The sequence below is a fragment of the Megascapheus bottae genome, chromosome 1 (genome assembly GCF_031878675.1).
Source record: "Megascapheus bottae isolate mThoBot1 chromosome 1, mThoBot2.hap1, whole genome shotgun sequence".
Classification (NCBI taxonomy): Eukaryota; Metazoa; Chordata; class Mammalia; order Rodentia; family Geomyidae; genus Megascapheus; species Megascapheus bottae.
In genome coordinates, this window is record NC_143509.1 from 101,779,613 (window position 1) to 101,798,466 (window position 18,854).

The 18,854-nt window shown below is 45.9% G+C and overlaps 1 protein-coding gene across 3 annotated transcripts in view; it reads left to right on the top strand.

The window, feature by feature from the left end:
* Sh3bgr (SH3 domain binding glutamate rich protein) overlaps window positions 1-18,636 on the top strand; it is a 31,522-nt gene extending 12,886 nt beyond the window's left edge. For 2 of the 3 annotated variants that reach the window (XM_090349429.1, XM_090349420.1), the window contains exons 4-7: window positions 12,307-12,381; window positions 12,686-12,769; window positions 17,510-17,539; window positions 18,508-18,636. In XM_090349429.1, the coding sequence (XP_090205555.1) occupies window positions 12,307-12,381; window positions 12,686-12,769; window positions 17,510-17,539; window positions 18,508-18,600 (282 nt within the window). In that variant the 3' untranslated portion in view covers window positions 18,601-18,636. The remainder of the gene's footprint in view (window positions 1-12,306; window positions 12,382-12,685; window positions 12,770-17,509; window positions 17,540-18,507) is intronic. The other variant, XM_090349411.1, reaches the window with a different exon arrangement.
* The last annotated feature ends 218 nt before the right edge of the window (window positions 18,637-18,854 follow it).

The window sequence follows — 18,854 nt, forward strand, 5'->3', positions numbered from 1 at the left end:
CTCTTTTTCCTTTTTTTCTTTTCTTTTCTTTTTTTGTGTTGGTCCTGGGGCTTGAACTCAGGGCCTGTGTGTTGTTCCTGAGTTTTTGTGGTCAAGGCTAATGCTTTCCCACTTGAGCCACAACTCCATTTCAGGCTTTGTGGGTGCTTAATTGGAGATAAGAGCCTAATAAACTTTCCTGCACAGGCTGGCTTTGAATCTCCAGACCTCACTCTCCGAGTAGCTAGGATTACAGGCTTGAGTCTCTAGTGCCCGGCTTGCACCATGATCTTTAGGCTGGGATGCTTCAAAAATTTGCCCAGTATCTTCCACAGGGTTGTGAGAATCTCCTGGTGGTTCAGTTTGTGCTGCCAACCCAGGCTCTTCTACAACTTCAATATATGATTTAGTCAGAGAATGGTGCAGGCGTAGGATAATGCAAAATCTTTACTAAAAATGTTTGGGTTATGCTTTGAATATTTTTTTCTGTTTTCATGTTGCCATAGTAAATTTTAGAATATTTAGTAAATATAAAGACTGGGGTATACTCAGTACTAGACCATTTATTTAGCATGGATGATTCCCAGGGTTTGATCCCCAGTGCCTTAAAGAAAAGAAACTGTCAAAGCAATAGAAACAGGAAAAAAGGGCATACTTAATAATTTTAACTGAATTTATTAAATACTGAATAGTAAGGGTGACATTGATCAAGATGCATTCTACTTGTAAAATGACATGTTGAACTGAAACTCTTTTGTGCAACTACTTAAAGATGATATATTAATATGAACTACTAGGTTATATATGAACCTTCTTTTTTGTAATGAATTAAGTTTTGCATCTCTTATATTAATTAATTTCAAAATAATAGCTATCCTCATATGAATGATTTCCATTTAAAATGAATTGAAACTGGCTTGCTAGTTTGATAAAAAGGGGAAAGTAAAATGAAGACAAACTCTAGAGAGATGTAACCAGCTTTATTTTTCCCTCCAGAATTCTGTTATCTTTGTTTATGAAAAATGTATTAGAGATTTAATTTAACTATGTCAATAAAGCCAGTGTCACACACTTGGGTGTAGAATGTGGACCACTCGCTTTATGCTACACCAATGCTTTTGTCTCTTCCTGTAATGGAGACTCATACACTTAGCTGGTCAAAATTGACATTTATTCTTATGATTTTTTTTTCACTTAGGAATCTATCATAAGTGTGTTTGCATCATTACAATCCCATAATGGTCTTTAAGTAGTTTATATAACATTAAGTAGGGTGTGTGTGTGTGTGTATGTGTGTGTGTGTGTGTTTACCAATCCTGAGGCCTGAACTCAGGACCTGAGCACTGTCCTTGGGCTTTTTGCTCAAGGATAGCACTGTACCACTTGAGCCATTGCTCTAACTCCAGCTTTTTGGTGGTTCATTGGAGATGGGAGTCTCACAGACTTTTCCTGCCAAGTCTGACTTTGAACTGTGATACTCAGATCTCAGCCCCTCAAGTAGCTAGGATTACAGGCATGAGTCACTTAATTTTTTTTTTCTGTCAGTCTTGGAGCTTGAACTCAGGGCCTGGGCACTGTCCTTGGACACTTTTTGCTCAAGGCTAGTGCTCTGCCACTTGAGCCACAGCACCACTTCCGGCTTTTTCTGTGTATGTGGTACCAAGAATCAAACCCAGGGCTTCCTGCCTGCTAGGTGAGCACTCTACCACCAGGTTACACTCCCGGCCCCAGGTCACTTAATATTATACGCAGTTTTAAGAATATAAGTTTGTGTGTTGTCATTTTCTTCCTAACATAGTCTTTGGTTGCTGACCTAACTTTATTATGAGTAACTCTGCAGGAATGATCTCTTTTGGGAAATTTCCTTGGGACCAGTCTCACGTAGCTGTTGAAGTGAGACAGAGCTTACAGCTCTTTGTATGGGTTTGAAATGTCTACCAAATCCTGCTGTGACAGGGTGGTGACATTTGTCCCCTCACAGGCAGAGACCAAGCTGGCGGTGCCCTGTTACAGGAACGCATTTTGTGTTCTTGATCCCAGGGCCATTCTGTTCTAGTTTAAACATCTGTTTCTGCTTCTGTTGTGCTCTGAAGGGAATCTGGTCTGTCAAGTTTCTGTCTTAAGCATGTACCTATTGTGTTTTTTTCCCCCAATGTTGCCTAAAATTGACAAATGCAAGTGAGCACTTGTTATGTCCAACATATTTTGAAGTGTATACAGTGTGCAGGAGCCCTGCTGAGTTTATGAGCCTTCACATTACCTTATATATTTATCAGTATTTGTGATAAGAACACTTAAAGTCTACTCAGCGATTTCCAAATTGCACTATCTTGTCATTGTCTCCTGCCACATTGTTGTACAACAGAGTTCTACAACTTATTCTTCTTACTATACTGTGTGTACTTTCCTTCTTCTTACTATAACGTGTGTATTTTCATCTCTCTTTTTTTTTTTTTTTTTTTTTTGCCAGTCCTGGGCTTGAGCTCAGGGCCTGAGCACTGTCCTTGGGCTTTCTCAAGGCTAGAGCTCTACCACTTGAGCCTCAGCACCACTTCCGGCTTTTTTCTATGTATGTGGTACCGAGGAATCGAACCTGGGTCTTCATGCATGCTAGGCAAGCACTTTAACCTCTAGGCCAAACTCCCGGCCCCGTATTTTCATCTCTTTGCAAAAACACTTTTTTTTTTTGGTGGGTCATGGGGCTTGAACTCGGCCTAGGCACTGTTCCTGAGCTCTTCAGCTCAAGGCTACCGCCCTACCCTTGAGCCAACCTCTACTCCCTTTTCTTTCTTTTTTTTTTTTTTTTGCCAGTCCTGGGCTTGGGTTCAGGGCCTGAGCACTGTCCTTGGACTTTCTCAAGGCTAGAGCTCTACCACTTGAGCCTCAGCACCACTTCAGGCTTTTTTTCTTTTTGCCAGTCCTGGGCTTGAGCTCAGGGCCTGAGCACTGTCCTTGGACTTTCTCAAGGCTAGAGCTCTACCACTTGAGCCTCAGCACCACTTCAGGCTTTTTTCTATGTATGTGGTACCAAGGAATCGAACCCGGGTCTTCATGCATGCTAGGCAAGCACTTTAACCACTAGGTCAAACTCCCGGCCCCCAGCTTTTTTTCTATGTACGTGGTACCGAGGAATCGAACCTGGGTCTTCGTGCATGCTAGGCAAGCACTCTACCACTAGGCCAACCTCCCGGCCCCATCTACTTCCCTTTTCTAGAGGTTAATTGGAGATGAGGGTCTTGGGTCCTTTTGTGCCTGGGCTGGCTTTGAACCTTGATCCTCAGATCTCAGCCTCCTGAGTAGCTAGGATTATAGGCGTCAGCCATGGCGCCCAACTGTAAAAAAACAAAACAAAATACTTTTTCATGGGTGCAATTAAATGTTTTTATCTGTTTTATATTTACTCAGATGGAGATAAAGGCAGTTTTGAAACTTACCCCCATCCTTAGGAATTTTGGTCTAAATGATGTGATAAATGTCTGTTTTGGTGGAAAACACTACTGTGGGATATTAAAAATTAACTCTCATCAAATGAATACTTGTAGAATACTGCAAAAGTCTGAGTCCTAGTGTGGTTCCTTGTGTGCAGTGGCCTTGCACAGACACAGCCTGCTGGAAGTGTTTTTCCCTTCCCCCTCTCTGTAGTTTGCTGGCTGCAGAGTTTCAGGGTGTGCTTTCCTGTACCCCAGTGCTGCCCAACCTCTGGTATCCAGCGTGCTAAGGAGGAGCTTGGTGCCAGCCTGTTCTGAGAGGCCTTGGGGCGTTCTCTCTCTGTGCTGAAGCTCTATGCAGAGGTGCCAGGAACTCATCCTTCGTGACAGGCTTTAGCTGTACCCTCAGTCTAGCAAGTCACGTTTCTCTCATCTAGAGATGCTGGTGACGAGGCTCTTTGTGTGGGTTTCACAGAACCAGGGCTGGCAGAGCGGGAAGGTGATCAGATGGCATGTCAGGAGTGGGTCAGTGCCAGCAGCCCCACAGACTTCGTACGTTCTTAGTCTCGTTTTTCTGAGTCACTCAGCCTCAGCCATTCTGCAACAGAAATGGAGTTGGGTAGCTTGCTCTTGGAAGATCGGATGGGCAGTGGTATGTAAAAGGAGATAATATCCTGGGAGGCAGTGGGAGATCAGGGGTGGTTCTTGGGGAGGGAGGCAGTGGTTTCAGTAGAGCCCAGATGCAAGGATGGGTGAAGACAAGAGAAGAGGCGAGGGAGGTGAGCGGCAGATGCCAGGTGCTCAGGGCTTCCCGTGACGCCAGTTCTCAGCAGTGGAAGGACTGAGGGAGTTACATAGAGAGAGCGATGTGGAAGATGGAGAAGAAGACACCGTGCAGGTCCCTCCTTACACTTGCACACCCAGCTCGTAGCGCATAACAGGTGCTCAGCTCAACTGGCCGTAAACATTAGCTGAGATACTAATGTCAGGGAAGCACTGGAAATAGTAAATGCAAATTAATGTAAGCGGGTCACATTCATTTATGCAACTTTTTAAATCTTTTGTTATTGTCATTATACAGGCGATATACGGAGGGATTACCATTTCATAAGTACAGAGCATATTTCTTTTTTGATCTTGGCACCCCCTCCATTATTCTTTCCCAGTTTTTTTTCCTGCCATCTCCACCCACAAGTTGTGTAGTTCATTAATTTTTTTTTTTTTTTGCCAGTCCTGGGGTGGAACTCAAGGCCTGGCACTTTCCTTGGGCTTTTTCAAGGCTACCATTCTACCCTTGAACCATAGAACCACTGTGGCTTTTTTTGTGTCTATGGTACCAAGGAATTGAACACAGGGTTTTGTGTGTGTTAGGCCCCTGTGCAGTTCTTTTTTTTTTTTTTTTGCAAGTCCTAGAGACTGAACTCAGGGCCTGAGCACTGTCCTTGGGCTTTCTCAAGGCTAGAGCTCTACCAGTTGAGCCTCAGCACCACTTCCAGCTTTTTTCTATGCATGTGGTACCAAGCTGTTGAACCCAGATTTTCATGCCTGCTAGGCAAGTACTGTATCACTAGGTCAAATTCCTGGCCTGTGTAGTTCATTTTTTTTTAAAGTTTAATTTTATTTTTATCAGTCATGGGGCTTGAACTCAGGGCTGTCGTTCGTTTTTAACATAGTATCAACACAACTTGTCTTTTTTTTTTTTTTTTTTAATTCCTGTAAGTCTAGTTCAGTTTCTGCCATGTTTTACCTTGTCATTGTAGACATTCTACTGCGCACCGGCTCAGCAGAGCTCGCCTTCCTGTCTGACCACAGTCAGTGGTAACTTCTTACCATTGATCTCCCTCTGCCCGCCCCTCCTTCCCAATGTTCTCCCCTGACTTCTGAAGCCACGTTTTCTACCTTCCACTTGTGAGGTTCCATCTCCAAAAAAGTCCCATGTGTGATCATGGCTACGAAGTGTTTATCTCTCTGACTCCAGCGTTCCTCACCTAGCATGGTAGTCTCTCCCGTGCCTCCAGGTGGTTGCAAATCATTCCAGGTTTTAGGTTCTGATTTTAAGCCCTGATTTGAGCTTAAGTGTTGTCATAGTCCATGGAGCTCCTTTTCCTTGGGGAGAAGGATGGGCTGTGTGGGATCCTCTCTGGAGAGAGCCTCTCAGTGCCTGCAGCGTCCGTGCTCTGTATGGGGACATCCCAGTCCTCAGAGGTATCCCTGGGTCTGCAGGTGTGAAGGCTTGTGCATGGGGAAGGTCTTCCAGTATCTTTGGAAAGACAGAGGCTCGATTGTGCAAACCACACGACTTGTTGCAGTGTCATGTTGTCGTAAACAACATTGTGGAGAAGTGTCAGCAAGGAAAATTAATCTTGGTCAAGCTAAAAATACTCTTGACAGTTACACAGAAATTTAACATTTCCAAGTCTTAGGCAGGCTACTCTAGCCCAACTACTGGGCCACTTCTTCCAGGAAGGCTTTATCAGGAAGCTTTTGCTCCATAGAGTCTAACTTAGTTCTTTAAAAGAGGGCTCACAGCTGAATGCCATTTTTTAAAAAAATTGTATTTTATTAACAGGATAATGTATAGAGGGGTTACAGTTACATTCATTAGGTGATGGGTACATTACTTCTTAAACCTTGATACCTCTTCTCATGTTCTGCTGACAATTTTTTTAAAGAATTTATTAATGTTGATTTTTACATCATATTTTAAATGACAAGTTTAACAAACAAGTGCTCAAGGAGGGAATCTCTATTTACAATCACTGGGACTTAGTATTTAGAACTTAATCACAATTAGGCTAAGGGTTTGTATGCCATAAAAACATATTAATCTAAGAAATAAAACATTATGTCAATAGAGTCATAGGTTTTTATGTCTATATAATTATGTTTATATTTCCATTACCATGTCCATAGCTTTGGGTATGCAGTTATCGAGTCCTCGCTCTTGTACTCTTTGGATTTAATTGTCTGCTGGCCATTCTTTTTTTTTTTGGTGGGTCATGGACCTTGAACTCTGGGCTCTTCGGCTCAAGGCTACTACCCTACCGCTGAGCCTGGGTGTTATCACTGAGCTCTTCAGCTCAAGGCTACCACTTCACCCCTGGAGCCACAGCCCCACTTCCCATTTTCTAGAGATTAATTGGAAATAAGAGTCTCATGGTCTTTAGTGCCTGGGTTGGCTTTGAACCACAATCCTCAGATCTCAGCCTCCTGAGTAGCTAGGATTACAGGTGTGAGCCACTTCACCGGGCTCTGATGGTCATTCTTAATGTGGTATTCCAGGTGAGGCTGTTCTAGACAGGGCTATGGTTGCATAGACAATGGTTTACTTATGCTCTGGCAAGAAGAAAGCTAGGTTCTTTTTATTTTTGCCAGTCCTGGGGCTTTAACTCAGGGCCCGAGCACTGTCCTTGGGCTTTCCTCAAAGCTAGCCCTCTACCACTTGAGCCACAGTACCACTTCTGGCTTTTCTATGTTTGTGGTATTGAGGAATCGAGCCTGCGTCTTCAAGCATGCTTGGCCACACTCTACCACTAGGCCACACTCCTGGCCCCGAAAGATAGACTCTTGTTAAAGCTATGCGAATAGCCCTGTTGCCGTAAGAGTAAGATGTGTACTCTATCTAGTTCAACAAATCAGTAAGAAGTTGAATTCTGGAAGGGTCAGATGTCCCTTACAAATATTTCCTTTGCTGTGCGATGTCAGAGTGCATTGCACTGTCGTGATCTACAAGGTGGAGGAGGGGGAACCCAGGATTTTCCTGTAAGTCCTGCAAATAACCATTGTCCAGGCAGAAGTCCCATTGCTTTTCCCTGCTGCACTTGGTTCTGTGCAGTCAGCTCTCATGCAGGGGAATTCTAGTGCTGTCCTCTGGTGTGGTCTTGAGCTCTAATGTGCAAGGCTTTTTCCTGTGAGTGCTAAAGAGTCATCATTCATGGCAGATAAAACATTCCGGTCGGACTCTTGGGGCCGTATGCTAAGAAGAGCGTCTGTATGGCTGAGACATCGCCAGCGCACCTGCCTGACAAGTACCAGCTCTTGAGTTCAAGCCCGGTTACTGCAAAAAAAAATCTGCAGATAATAGAAGGCTTACAATGGATGGCATTTATTTATTACTGTTATTTTCAAAAGTGAGGGAACTGTTGAAAGTTAGGACAAGAATAAGGTGGTAGCTAAGTAAATTTGGTTGTTTCTGTTGTATGCAAAACAAAGAAATGAAGTCCATTCAATAACATCTAGCCACATTATTTATAAACACAATTATTATGCCCGATTTTACAAAATACATGATCAGAGGACAGGTAAAGAATAAAAGGAAGTCAGGGAAAGAAAGGAGAAATAGTATTGGGAAGAAAGAAAGAGGAAGAATATCAGGAATCAGCTGAGAAGCAGCGAGAAACGAAAGTGCCAAAAAGAGTGTTCCAGAAAGTTCCATGCTCCATCCCCTAGCTTCCTGGGTGTGTGTGTATGAGAGAGAGAGAGAGAGAGAGAGAGAGAGAGAGAGAGAGAGAGAGAGAGAGAGAGAGAGAGAGAAGGAAAGAGAGAAAGAGAAAGAGAGAAAGAGAAGAGGAGGGGAGGAGAGCCAGAAGACACCACACAAGGTCAGCCAGGTGGCCTGAAGACACAGTGGCAATGCAGACTGCCTGAAGGATGGACCCACACCTCCTGCAAGCCTTAAACCCACGTGGAGGAGATTTGGGGAGATGAGTTTTGTTGCCACTATTCCAGTGTGAAAGGCCAGACTTGGTGAGGACAGATGTTTTGTTGCTTCCCTCATCTTGAAGAGAGGCACAGCGAGTCCCCATCGTGAGAAGAGGCCTCCTGAGACTGAGCCACTCTGGGAACTGAATGCAAGGGCAGCTCATGGCTCTAGGAGTCTCCGGACATCTCTCCTCATATCTGGGTGGGAGATGGTGTGAGAGGTGGAGGATTCGCAGACTCTCTGGGAGCGCTAACGGCAGGTGTCTGGGGCAGGGAAAGGTGTGGTGTCTGGAGGACCTGCCCAGTGGGTGAGGAGCAGGCTCCTCCCCTGTCACTGAGGCCTAGGACCTAGTTAAATGCGTTGGCTGCCAGGTGGACCTCAGAGCCCCAGGACCAGGCCTTCTGAAGTGTGATTTTTACCCCCACAGGGGGGCAGACTTCAGGATGGGGCTCTGAAATCACTGTGATATGCAGAAATGGGGAGTGGACCCCCACTTCCACCTGCAGGTGCAGAGCTCAGTGCTGCTTGCCCCTTCTGCCTTCTGACACATTCTGGAGGTTTCCATGGGTTCGGATGCTTGCTGCCACTGGGGATGCAACTGAGGAAGGCGAGAAAGACTAGAGAGGCAGGTGGGAGACAGCCCACGTGTGGGGGGTCATGTCTCCCCGTGGCCAGCAGCGTCTCCCCGTGGCCAGCAGCATCTCCCCGTGGCCAGCAGCAGCTTTCTATACACAAAGATGGGAAGCTTCTAGGATAAAAGCTGCCCAGAAGCTGACAACTCACTGACCCTCCTAGAAGACTAGCGAGTCTCACTGTGCACCTGTACTCAGGGCAAGTACTTGGCTACTGGTCCAGTGCTGGAAAGTAGCTTTTCACATGGCTACTGGGCTGTCCTACCGGAACACTAAAGATACCCACTGAAAGACTGCAGGTGACTAAAACTTTCAGCCAGTGACTTGGCCTCAGATGCCCCAAATTCCAACACAGAAACAATAAATGTGAAAAAACTAAACCCAAAGGCAACATGGCACCAGCAATTCCAGACTCCACAGCTCCACAGTAGCAACCGTGAAGCAAACATCTGATAATTTAAAGCTACTCTAAGATGATCAGACAATTAAAGAGGACACGCATAAATGCTTGGATGGGAGCCAGGAGTGTGGCCTAATGGTAGAGTGCTTTCCTGGCATGCATGAAGATCTTGGGTTCAATTCCTTGATACCACAAATACAGAAAAGGCTGGAAGTGGTGCTGTAGCTCAAGGGGTAGAGGACTAGCCTTGAGAAAGCCCAAGGACAGTGCCCAGGCCTTGAGCTCAAGTTCCAGGACTAGCAAAAAAAAAAAAAAGCTTGGATGGACTCTAAAGGAACACACATTTCTGAATGAAATAACAGGCAAAGCAGGGCACAGAACATAGTCAATAAACACAGAAATTCTGAAAAAAAAATCAAATGGAAAATTCTGGAAATGAAAAGATGAATAACTTAAATAGAAACTCAGTTGAAGGTAGCTACAGTGGCTCACACTTATATTCCCAGCTACTTTGGGGGGCAAAAACAGGAAGATCTCTATTTGAAGCTATCCCAGTTTCCCCAAATAAAACCCCCCAAATTTAATATATTAGACTTTGTCTCAAAACTGAGTAAAAAAAGGGATGACATTGTAAAAAAACAAAAAGGAATGTACTCATTACCTGATTTATGAAATGGTAACCCCTTTGAACAACACCTTAGTAGTAATAAAATATTAGAATACCAACACCAAAACCAAGCTGGGTGTACTGGTACATCTCTGTAATCTCAACTACGTGGGAGGCAGAGGAAGGAGAGTTGAAGTACAAGGGTGGCCTGGGTAAAAGTGCAAGGTCTATATGAAAAATAGCTAAAGTAAAAAGGCCGGGATGTGGAGACCACATGGTAGAGCACACGTCTATCAGGAGCCAAGCGGTGAGTTCAAATTTCATTGTTACCAACAGAAACTTGGAAACATTTCTAGTAGACTGGACTGAATTAGAGACCATCAGGGCTCAAAAGATAGATACATTAGAACATCCAGATGCAGATAAAAGAAAACAAAGCTCCTTTGGATACCATTAAAAGACCAAACAGACAAATCATAAGCATAGAAGAAGTAAGAGATAAAGGCATAAGAACATCTTCAATAAAGTTATAGAAAACTTCCCAGATCTTGAAAGATGGAAAGGTCTTCCAGGTACAGGAGTGTTTTATGTAAGACCAGAACCTCTCCAAAGCATATTAGAGTTAAAAGCATTTGCTACACAGAACAAGGTAAGATGTGGAAAGCTCAAAAGAAGCTCTGAGTCACATAAAGGCAAACCTTCAGAATAGCAGTAGATTGCTCAAAAGACTTTAGAGCAAGGAAGGCATAGAATGAGCTCTTTCAAGCCCTGGAATAAAATAACATCTAACTATAATGATTGCTTATCTTGAAAGAAAAAAACCCAAATAAACAGTGTAGGCTTCTTACTGTATGTGCATGCTAGGCAAGTGCTCTATCATTAAGCACCATCTCCAGCCTTAGACCTCTGCTTTATAGCCAATGAAAAATAAAATTCTACATGGACTAAAGGTCTAGATCTTTTCTTTGTGTGTGTGTGTGTGTCCCTGAGCTCTTCAGCTCAAGGCTACCGCCCTACCCTTGAGCCAAGCCCCACTTCCCATTTTCTAGAGATTAACTGGAGATAGATAAGAGTCCTTTTGTCCTCAGGTCCTTTTGTGCCCAGGCTGTTTTGAACCTTGATCCTCAGATCTTAGCCTCCTGAGTAGCTAGGATTACAGGCATGAGCCACCACACCTGGCAAGGTCTAGATCTTAATACATAGTATGAAGCAATAGAACTAACTTTTACATGATAAAATTTAGATAAATTTGTGTAAAGGCCAACAACTTTGTAACAAAATTTATATAAATTCTAGATTAGTGTAAAAACATCTGTAACGTGGCAAAGGGTTAAATATTTCTGTTATATGAAGAGCCTCTGAAACTGATAACAACGGAAAAATACATAGAATGGGCAAACCAAGAAGGCAATATCAAAACAAAATGTAAGTGGCTAGACATGCATGAAAAAGTGTTATTTCTTCCAGTAATTAGCATAATGTAACTGCAAAGAAATGCAGAAATGAAATTCTATTTTACATTGAACATGTTGAAAACATAAAAAGGATAATTGTTGGTGGGCAACAAGTGGTTCACAAACCTGGTATCAAGAAGCTGAGACCTAGAGGATCACGGTTTGAAGCCAGTCCACGCAGAAAAGTCCTGGAGACTCTATCTCCATTTAATCATAAAGAGCTAGACTGCAAGTGTGACTCTAGCCATAGAGCAAGCCACAGGAGAGGCTCTGAGTTCAACTCCAGTACTTGTACGGAAAGCAAGAAATAATGAATTTCTGTTCCCCCCCCAAAAAAAATAGCCTCACTGTTTTATCATGAGTAGTATTATTTATAGAGACACAATCAGAACAGCCCTCACATAGGAAGGTTTTGAATGAATTATAATGTATTACTAAGTAGACGTTAAAAAGAATGGTCAGAACTATTTTGATTAATCTGGACAAATCTATGCTACCTTAAAAAAATCAGCTCATACACAATGAATTCCATTTCCGTTTTAAAACCCACCAAAAATTAAAAGAAAAAGAACTCATCTCCAAATGGCCTTTATGTTTAGGGCTAGGGCTAGGAGAATTCAATTAAAAACCTGATTGTCGGGGGCTGGGAGCATAGCCTAGTGGTAGAGTGCTCACCTAGCATGCTCGAAGACCCAGGTTTGATTCCTCGGTACCACATAGAATACAGAAGTGGCGCTGTGGCTCAAGTGGCAGAGCACTAGCCTTAAGCAAAAAGTTATCCAAGGACAGTGCCCAGGTCCTGAGCTCAAGTTCTAGCACTGGCAAAAAACAACCAAACAAAAAACAGACTTTCATAGGAAGCTGTGTGTGTGGCTTAACTCATGAGTCTGCAGGGAGGTTGTCACAAGCCTGGGAACTGTGGCACGGTGGAAAGAGTGGCAGGTGGGAGGCAGAGACCCAGCCAGGTCCTTGCCTGTCTGGTGACATTCTCTGCTTTTCTGTTCTTGTCACTAGAGTGCAGGTGGTGATGGTTGGCCTTCTTGCACACTGTCTCTTCACAGAGTGAAGAGTTAGAAACCCGTTGAATTAATTTATATCATGCAGGTGACAAAGTCATCCGAGGAAGCGTCCTCCCTCCCCAACGGCGATGTGGCTGGAGAGTCAGAGAGCACGGCCCAGGTAAGAGTGGTGTGGCCAGCCTCCTGGCCCACGCCAGGGTCCTCAGGGTGGCTGTGTGGGCCCAATCTGTCCACCTCCTTCGCTTACAACCACCCATCTATGTGTGTATCATGTCCAGAACCTTGAAAGAGACCCAGCGAGCTGGCCAGGCTGCGGCTGTCAGCCCATAATTTGGGGGAGTGTCGGCTTAGTGACCTCCCAAGAGAGAGGTCAAGGGGAAGACTTCACGTATACCTGGTGACCACACAAGGAAGCCAGGCAGGCCTGTGCCTTTTCCTGATAGTCTGGCTTCTATTCTGATCAGGGCACAGAGAAGACTGAAGAAAGTGAGGGGCAGAAAGAGGAGGGTGAAGACGTGGGCAGTCTCCCCGAGTCCCAGGAGAAGAGCGTGAGTGCTGGCTGCTTTTGCAGCAGTTTCACTGGGGTTTGTGGCTCCCATGGGCTGCTTTCTGGACACACAGTAGTAGGGGAGGAGGTGAGCAGAGGATTAGCTGGAGGAGACACAGGTAACTTCTGTTCCTGTGGTGACCATGTGGCCCTGGGTGTAGAGAGAGATGACTGCAGGACAGGGCAGAGGGAGGCCCCTGCTACAGGAGGCCTTACCAGGCCTGTCTGTGAGCTTGCTGGATTGTTAGGGGTGGTAACAGAGACTAAGGGATGAAATGTATTTGTGGGGTGACAAGATGAAATATTAAAAGGAGCCTGGGGGAGGAGACACTGAGTTAAGCCCTGTGGGGTGACGGAGAATGGTGTCTAGGGAAGGGGTGGGAACAGTGGTGATGGGCAGACCCCATGGGATTGTGGGAATGAGTCTGGGAGCCAGGTAGGGGTGAGGGTGTAGGGGAGAGAAGGGGTGTGGGGGGGTCAAGTTGGGGGCATGGACCCAGCCTCTCTGGGAAAGAATCTATTTCAGCAGATCATCAGGAAAACTTCATAGAATGCCGGAAATGGCGTGTTTCATAAAGTTCATGGTTGTATTTGGCTCTTACCAGATAAAATGTTAATTTTTTACAAAAGATAACTTTGGCTTCATTTTTTGACCTAGAAGGTTTGAATCGTTATGATTAAGGTGATGCAGAGAGGGACTGCCACTTTGTAAGTCAGGTAATGCGTACATTGGTGAGGGTGGCGGGAAGCCTGGATGCCTAAGGCAGGACCCTTGTAGGGCCTGAGATGGGCCAGCCTGTCAGGTCAGCATCTGTCAGATCACCCTCGTGGCTCTCAGCTCCCTTCCCTGTCCACCACCCGACACTCACCACCACTCACACCTGCCTGTGCCCTGGCCACATACCCCGTGGCCCTGGCCGCCCTCCCAGCAAAAATAGCTGCTGTGTAAAGCCTGAGGCTCTCACTTCCTCTTCACTTCCCCTGCTGGGTCCTTCAGTCACTGCCTCTGCAGCCTGTGGTCACATCCAGATAATCGTGCCAAGGCTTCTTTCCACTAACCAGGTAATCACAGGTATCTTTTTTTTTTTTTTCTGCCAGTCCTGGGCTTGAGATCAGGGCCTGAGCACTGTCCTTGGACTTTCTCAAGGCTGGAGCTCTACCACTTGAGCCTCAGCTCCATTTTTGGCTTTTTTCTGTGTATGTGGTACAAAGGAATCGAACCCGGGTCTTCATGCATGCTAGGCAAGCACTTTAACCACTAGGCCAAACTCCCGGCCCATTTTTTTTTAAATTTTTACTTTTTGCCAGTCCTGGGCTTGAACTCAGGGCCTGAGCTCTGTCCTTGGACTTTCTTAAGGCTAGAGCCCTAGCACGTTAGCCACAGCACCACTTCTGGTTTTTTCTATGTATGTGGTACCGAGGAATTGAACCCGGGTCTTCATGCATGCTGGGCAAGCCCTCTACTAGGCCAAACTCCCAGGCCCCTATTTTTTTTTTTTAAAGCCAGTTTTCAATATAATTATTTGCCACTATGAAAGTTCAAGCTTTGTGCGGAGAGGACTTTTAAGAACCTGCCCAATTCTAATTCTGATACTAATAATGATTATATTGTGTACCAGTCTTAGGGCTTGAACTCAGGCCCTAGGCACGGTCCCTGAACATTTGTGCTCAAGGCTAATGCTCCATCACTTCAGCCACAGCTCCACTTTCAGCTTTGTTGGTAGTTAATTGGAGATAAGAGTCTCAAGGACTCTCTTGTCCAGAGTTGGTTTCCAACCGTGATGCTCAGATCTTAGAATAGGTAGGATTACTCACGTGAGCCACTGGCACTTGACGTAATTACATTTTTGTTTTTGTATGTACTGGTACTAGAATTCAAACTCAAGACTTTGTCCTTTTGCTCAGTTTTCTTGTTCATGGTTAGCCCTCTACCACTTGAACCACGCATACAGCCCAGCTTTTTGCTGATTCATGGATATACTGTTTCACAGTCTTCTTTGCCCTGACTGGCTTGGAACCTTATTTCTCCAGGTCTTAGCCTCCTAAGTGGCTATCACCACAGGCACATGAGTTCCAGAAACCCAGGTTGATTTTGTGGGATTCTGTGGGATAAGGTTCCAAAATTCTTTTGCTTGGTCTTGGGGCTTGAACTCAGGACCTGGGCACTGAGCCTCTTGGTTCTCAAGGCCCTTGATTTTCCTGGAATACCAGTGGATAAGTAGTATTTTAAATGTTCGGGGGAGTTTCACATTTGGGGTCTTCCCTTTAGGGTATCCTCTTTTTGTCTGTGTACGATTGCTTAGGATCTTGGATAGGTTATCACATTCGATTTTATTTTAGATCTAGCTTCTGCATATGAGAGAAAATGTGTAGTTTGTCTCTCTGAGCTTGACTTACTTAACATGATTTGTTGTGCATCCATTTCTCTGCAAATTGTATTATCTTATTCTTCCTAATGGATGAGTAAAATTCCACTGTGTGTATATACACCACATTTTATTAATCCACTCATCTGTTGTAGAGCATCTGGGCTGTTTCCATAACGTGGCTCTTGTGAATAATTCAGCCAGGAACATGGATGTAATTTCTTCTTAAATTATATGTATTCAAGCTAATCCTGTAAGAGTCTCCAGGCTCATGTTAGTATCTTGTTTCAGCAGGATCTAATCAATGAAGGTAATTGGATTTGGGGAAAAAAATTCTGCTGTACACAGCTGTTAATTCTATACTGCCTAGAGTAAATTTTAATCTGATTATATATAGATAAAAGACAATGAATGCTCTTTGAGAAACACAGGCTCTATGGTCACATCCTCAGTCATCTAACAAGCATTTAGGAGCTAACACCTTGCTTCCTGAAGGTAGAAGTTGTCCTGGGAATTTAACAAATAAAGAAGACACAGATTATGCCCTGCAGATAGTGGGGTGTCGGAGGGGGTGGAAGGAAAATGGTTGATTGTGGGAACAGATGAGAAGCTCCCCAAACTCAGCTTTAAGGGTCTTCCTTACAAGCAGACTTTAGAGCAGAGTCCTGGAAGGGGGTCCCTGTGCCTCAGTATGGCTGAGAGAGAGGGGGCGGTGGTGAAGTGAAACAGGTAGATGAGGCTTTTCTGAGGAGTCTACATTTATTGGGAGTTGGAGGTTTGTCTATGCCAGGGGCATGGCAAGGCTTATTGTCTGCTGGGTCTACTATGTGGAGAATAGATTGGAAATAAAGAAGACTGGTAGAATTCACCTTGCAGCAGCCTGGGTGAATTCAGACAGCGCCCTGGCAGAGGTGACAGGACTCTGTGACAACAGTGTGAGGGCAACGCCGGGGGTTTACAAGTCCTGATTACATTGACAAGTGGACTTGGCTGCAGTCTCAGCATCCTTCTTGGTCCAGAGGGCTGGGGAGGAGGTGCTTCCCATTCTGATGCTGTGGCTCACCCCTGAAACCCCAGCTCCTCGGATGGCTGAAATCTGGGGATCAGGGTTAGAAGTTATCCCAGGCAGGAAAGTCTGTGAAACTCTCATCTTCAATTAGCCAGAAAAATACTGGAAGTGAATCTGTGGCTCTAGCTAAGGGACAGCATCCAGGCCCTGAGTTCAAGTCCCAGTACACACACACACACGAGCAAGACAATCTCACAGCCCATCCAGGCTCCAGCTGGCACTGCTGGCCTAGAAGGTGGGGGGGGGTGTCGGGGACGGCTCTGAGAAGCTGGGAGCCATCACTATTTAAAGACCACCATGTTGGGAGGTGCTAGAAGAGCTTCTTGTCCCTTCTCAGAGCTGCGTTAGGAGATGTGATCTAGAGGACATTAGGACATTAGGCGATGGACCTGCCAATCTCTTTGAGCCCCAGGGCAGCATTCCTGGGCTTTATTCTTGGCAAGTGTCTTTCCCTAAGCAGAGATCAGTGGTCAGTGCTACTGCCCTGTTCCCATGCCCTTGGTTTTCCCAGCAGCTCTGGAGACTGCTGCGTGCCTTGGCACAGCGTGTATTATAAAGAACTGTTACGAGTTAAGGTCATTTTCTCAGTTGTATGAGTGGTGGAAAAGGATCTGTAAGCTCACTTAGTGTTTCAGGCCTGAGATAAGTAGAGGCCATCCCATGCTCACAGACCTGCGGGGTGTGTGTGTGTGTGTGTGTGTGTGTGTGTGTGTGTGTGTTTCACATGAACATGAATGTGGTGTCTGTTCAGATGAACTTGGTGTTGGTTGGTGATGGGGCTTGAAGTTAAGGCCTAGGTGCTGTCTCTGAGCTTATGGCTAGTGCTATACTGTTTGGTTGTTGTTGACTGTGGAGCTTGAAGTCTGGGCTTGGGCACTGTCCCTCTGCTTGAGCTACAGCACCACTTCTGGTTTTCTCGTGATTAACTGGAGATAAAAGTTTCACAGACTTGAATGCCCAGACTGGCTTTGAACCACGATCTTCAGATCTCAGCCTCCTGAGTGGCTAGGATTACAGGCGTGAGCCACTGGTGCCTGGTTAGTTGTACCATGTTGAGTCACAGCTCCACTTCTGTTTTTTTCTTGTGGTTCTTTGGACACAAGAGTCTCACAGACTTTTCCTGCATGGATTGGCATTGAACCACCATCCTCAGATCTCAGCCTCTGGCATAGCTGGGATTAGAGGCATGAGCCAGCAGTGCCTGCCTAGATGAACTTTTGTCTTACTGTAGTCTGCATAGATTTGGGATTCAGCTGAACACTTACTTGAATTTCTGATTTTGTTTTCCTTTCTTTCTGGAGCTCAGGAAGAAGAAGGAGAGAGAGCAGCAGGAGAGGTACGGCCTGCTTTAACCACTGTGTGGTCAGCTTAGCTAACATGCCAGCGGGGTGAGGCCTTGAAATGCCTGCCCTACCTTTGTTGGTTGTGGAATAAGAGGTCCAGATCCCCCTAGGTCCCCCACAGCCTGTCAGCTCACTGCTGCTCACCTGAGCTCCTCCCAGCTCACTGGCTTGGCCTGTAATCAGTGTCTGAGGCTTCTCTGGAGCCTGGTATGTTTGTGGGACTGTGTGGATTCATGTGTGGAACTCTCATGGTGGCTGGCTAATAAAGACACAAAGACAGGTTCTAGGGATGGCGGAGCCCCTGCGGGAGAAGGAGGTGGCTACTCTTTCACACTTGCCAAGGAGAAAGTGCGATGGGGACCCCAAAATCCCTTCTGAAGGCCCATGCATACTTGTTCTAAGGCTCTGCTACTAGGCTCAAACTCCCCAAAGCTCCAGAGGACAGAGCCTGGGAACAGGAGCCGAACAAACCACTCAGAAGACACAAATGACGAAGAAACAAGGAGCTCACAGCCTCTGAATTGCAGCCTCCGGGGTGGCAGATGAGACCCTGAACTTGGTCACCCCTGCCGGCCACGGGCACCCGAGTTACGCCCGTGTAACTGGAGTCAGGGTCGCCCCATGCGTCCCATGCTGACCTCCACCTTTGGCTGGGACTAATCACCCCGCAGGTGGTCAGCAGTAGAAAGCAACCTGGCTCTGTGCACGGGAATCGTGACAGAAAAACTAGAAGTGTCCGGAAGGTAAAAACGCACTGGCCGAGTTCCATTCCCTGACTGTGGACAGGTAGAGGCAGTTTCGTGGGGCCAGTGTGTGGGCACAGGGAGGTGTGTGTGTGTGTGTGTGTGTGTGTGTGTGTGTGTGTGCGTGCACTCATGTTGCCAGGAAGCCACAGGTTTCAGGATCTTACCTCCCATTCCCTTGTTTCCTTGGCCCATGCTGCTGGATTCTGTGATCCCAGGCGGAAGAGAGAAGGGAGGAGGAGGCTGAGGAAGAGGCTGAGGCCGTGGAAGCTGAAGAAGAGGAGCCAGGAGAGGAAGGGGAGGATTCTTAGGCCTTTTCTTGTTGAATTCTCCAATTTCCCAGGTAGGCCAAGGATTCTGGGGCGGGGGAGGGGCCGGTCCCAATTCACAGCCCGGATCCTGCTTCATTTTCACCGGCACTCGAGCCTCTCTCCACACACCCCTGGCTTGGCATTGCGCTGGGGTGGTTGGGTTTCCAGGCAAAGATGCCCTTGAGCTGGGCTTTGCTGTGGGCATTTCCCCACACCTCCTCGTAGGAGCCGTCAGTGCCCTGTCACCCACGCTG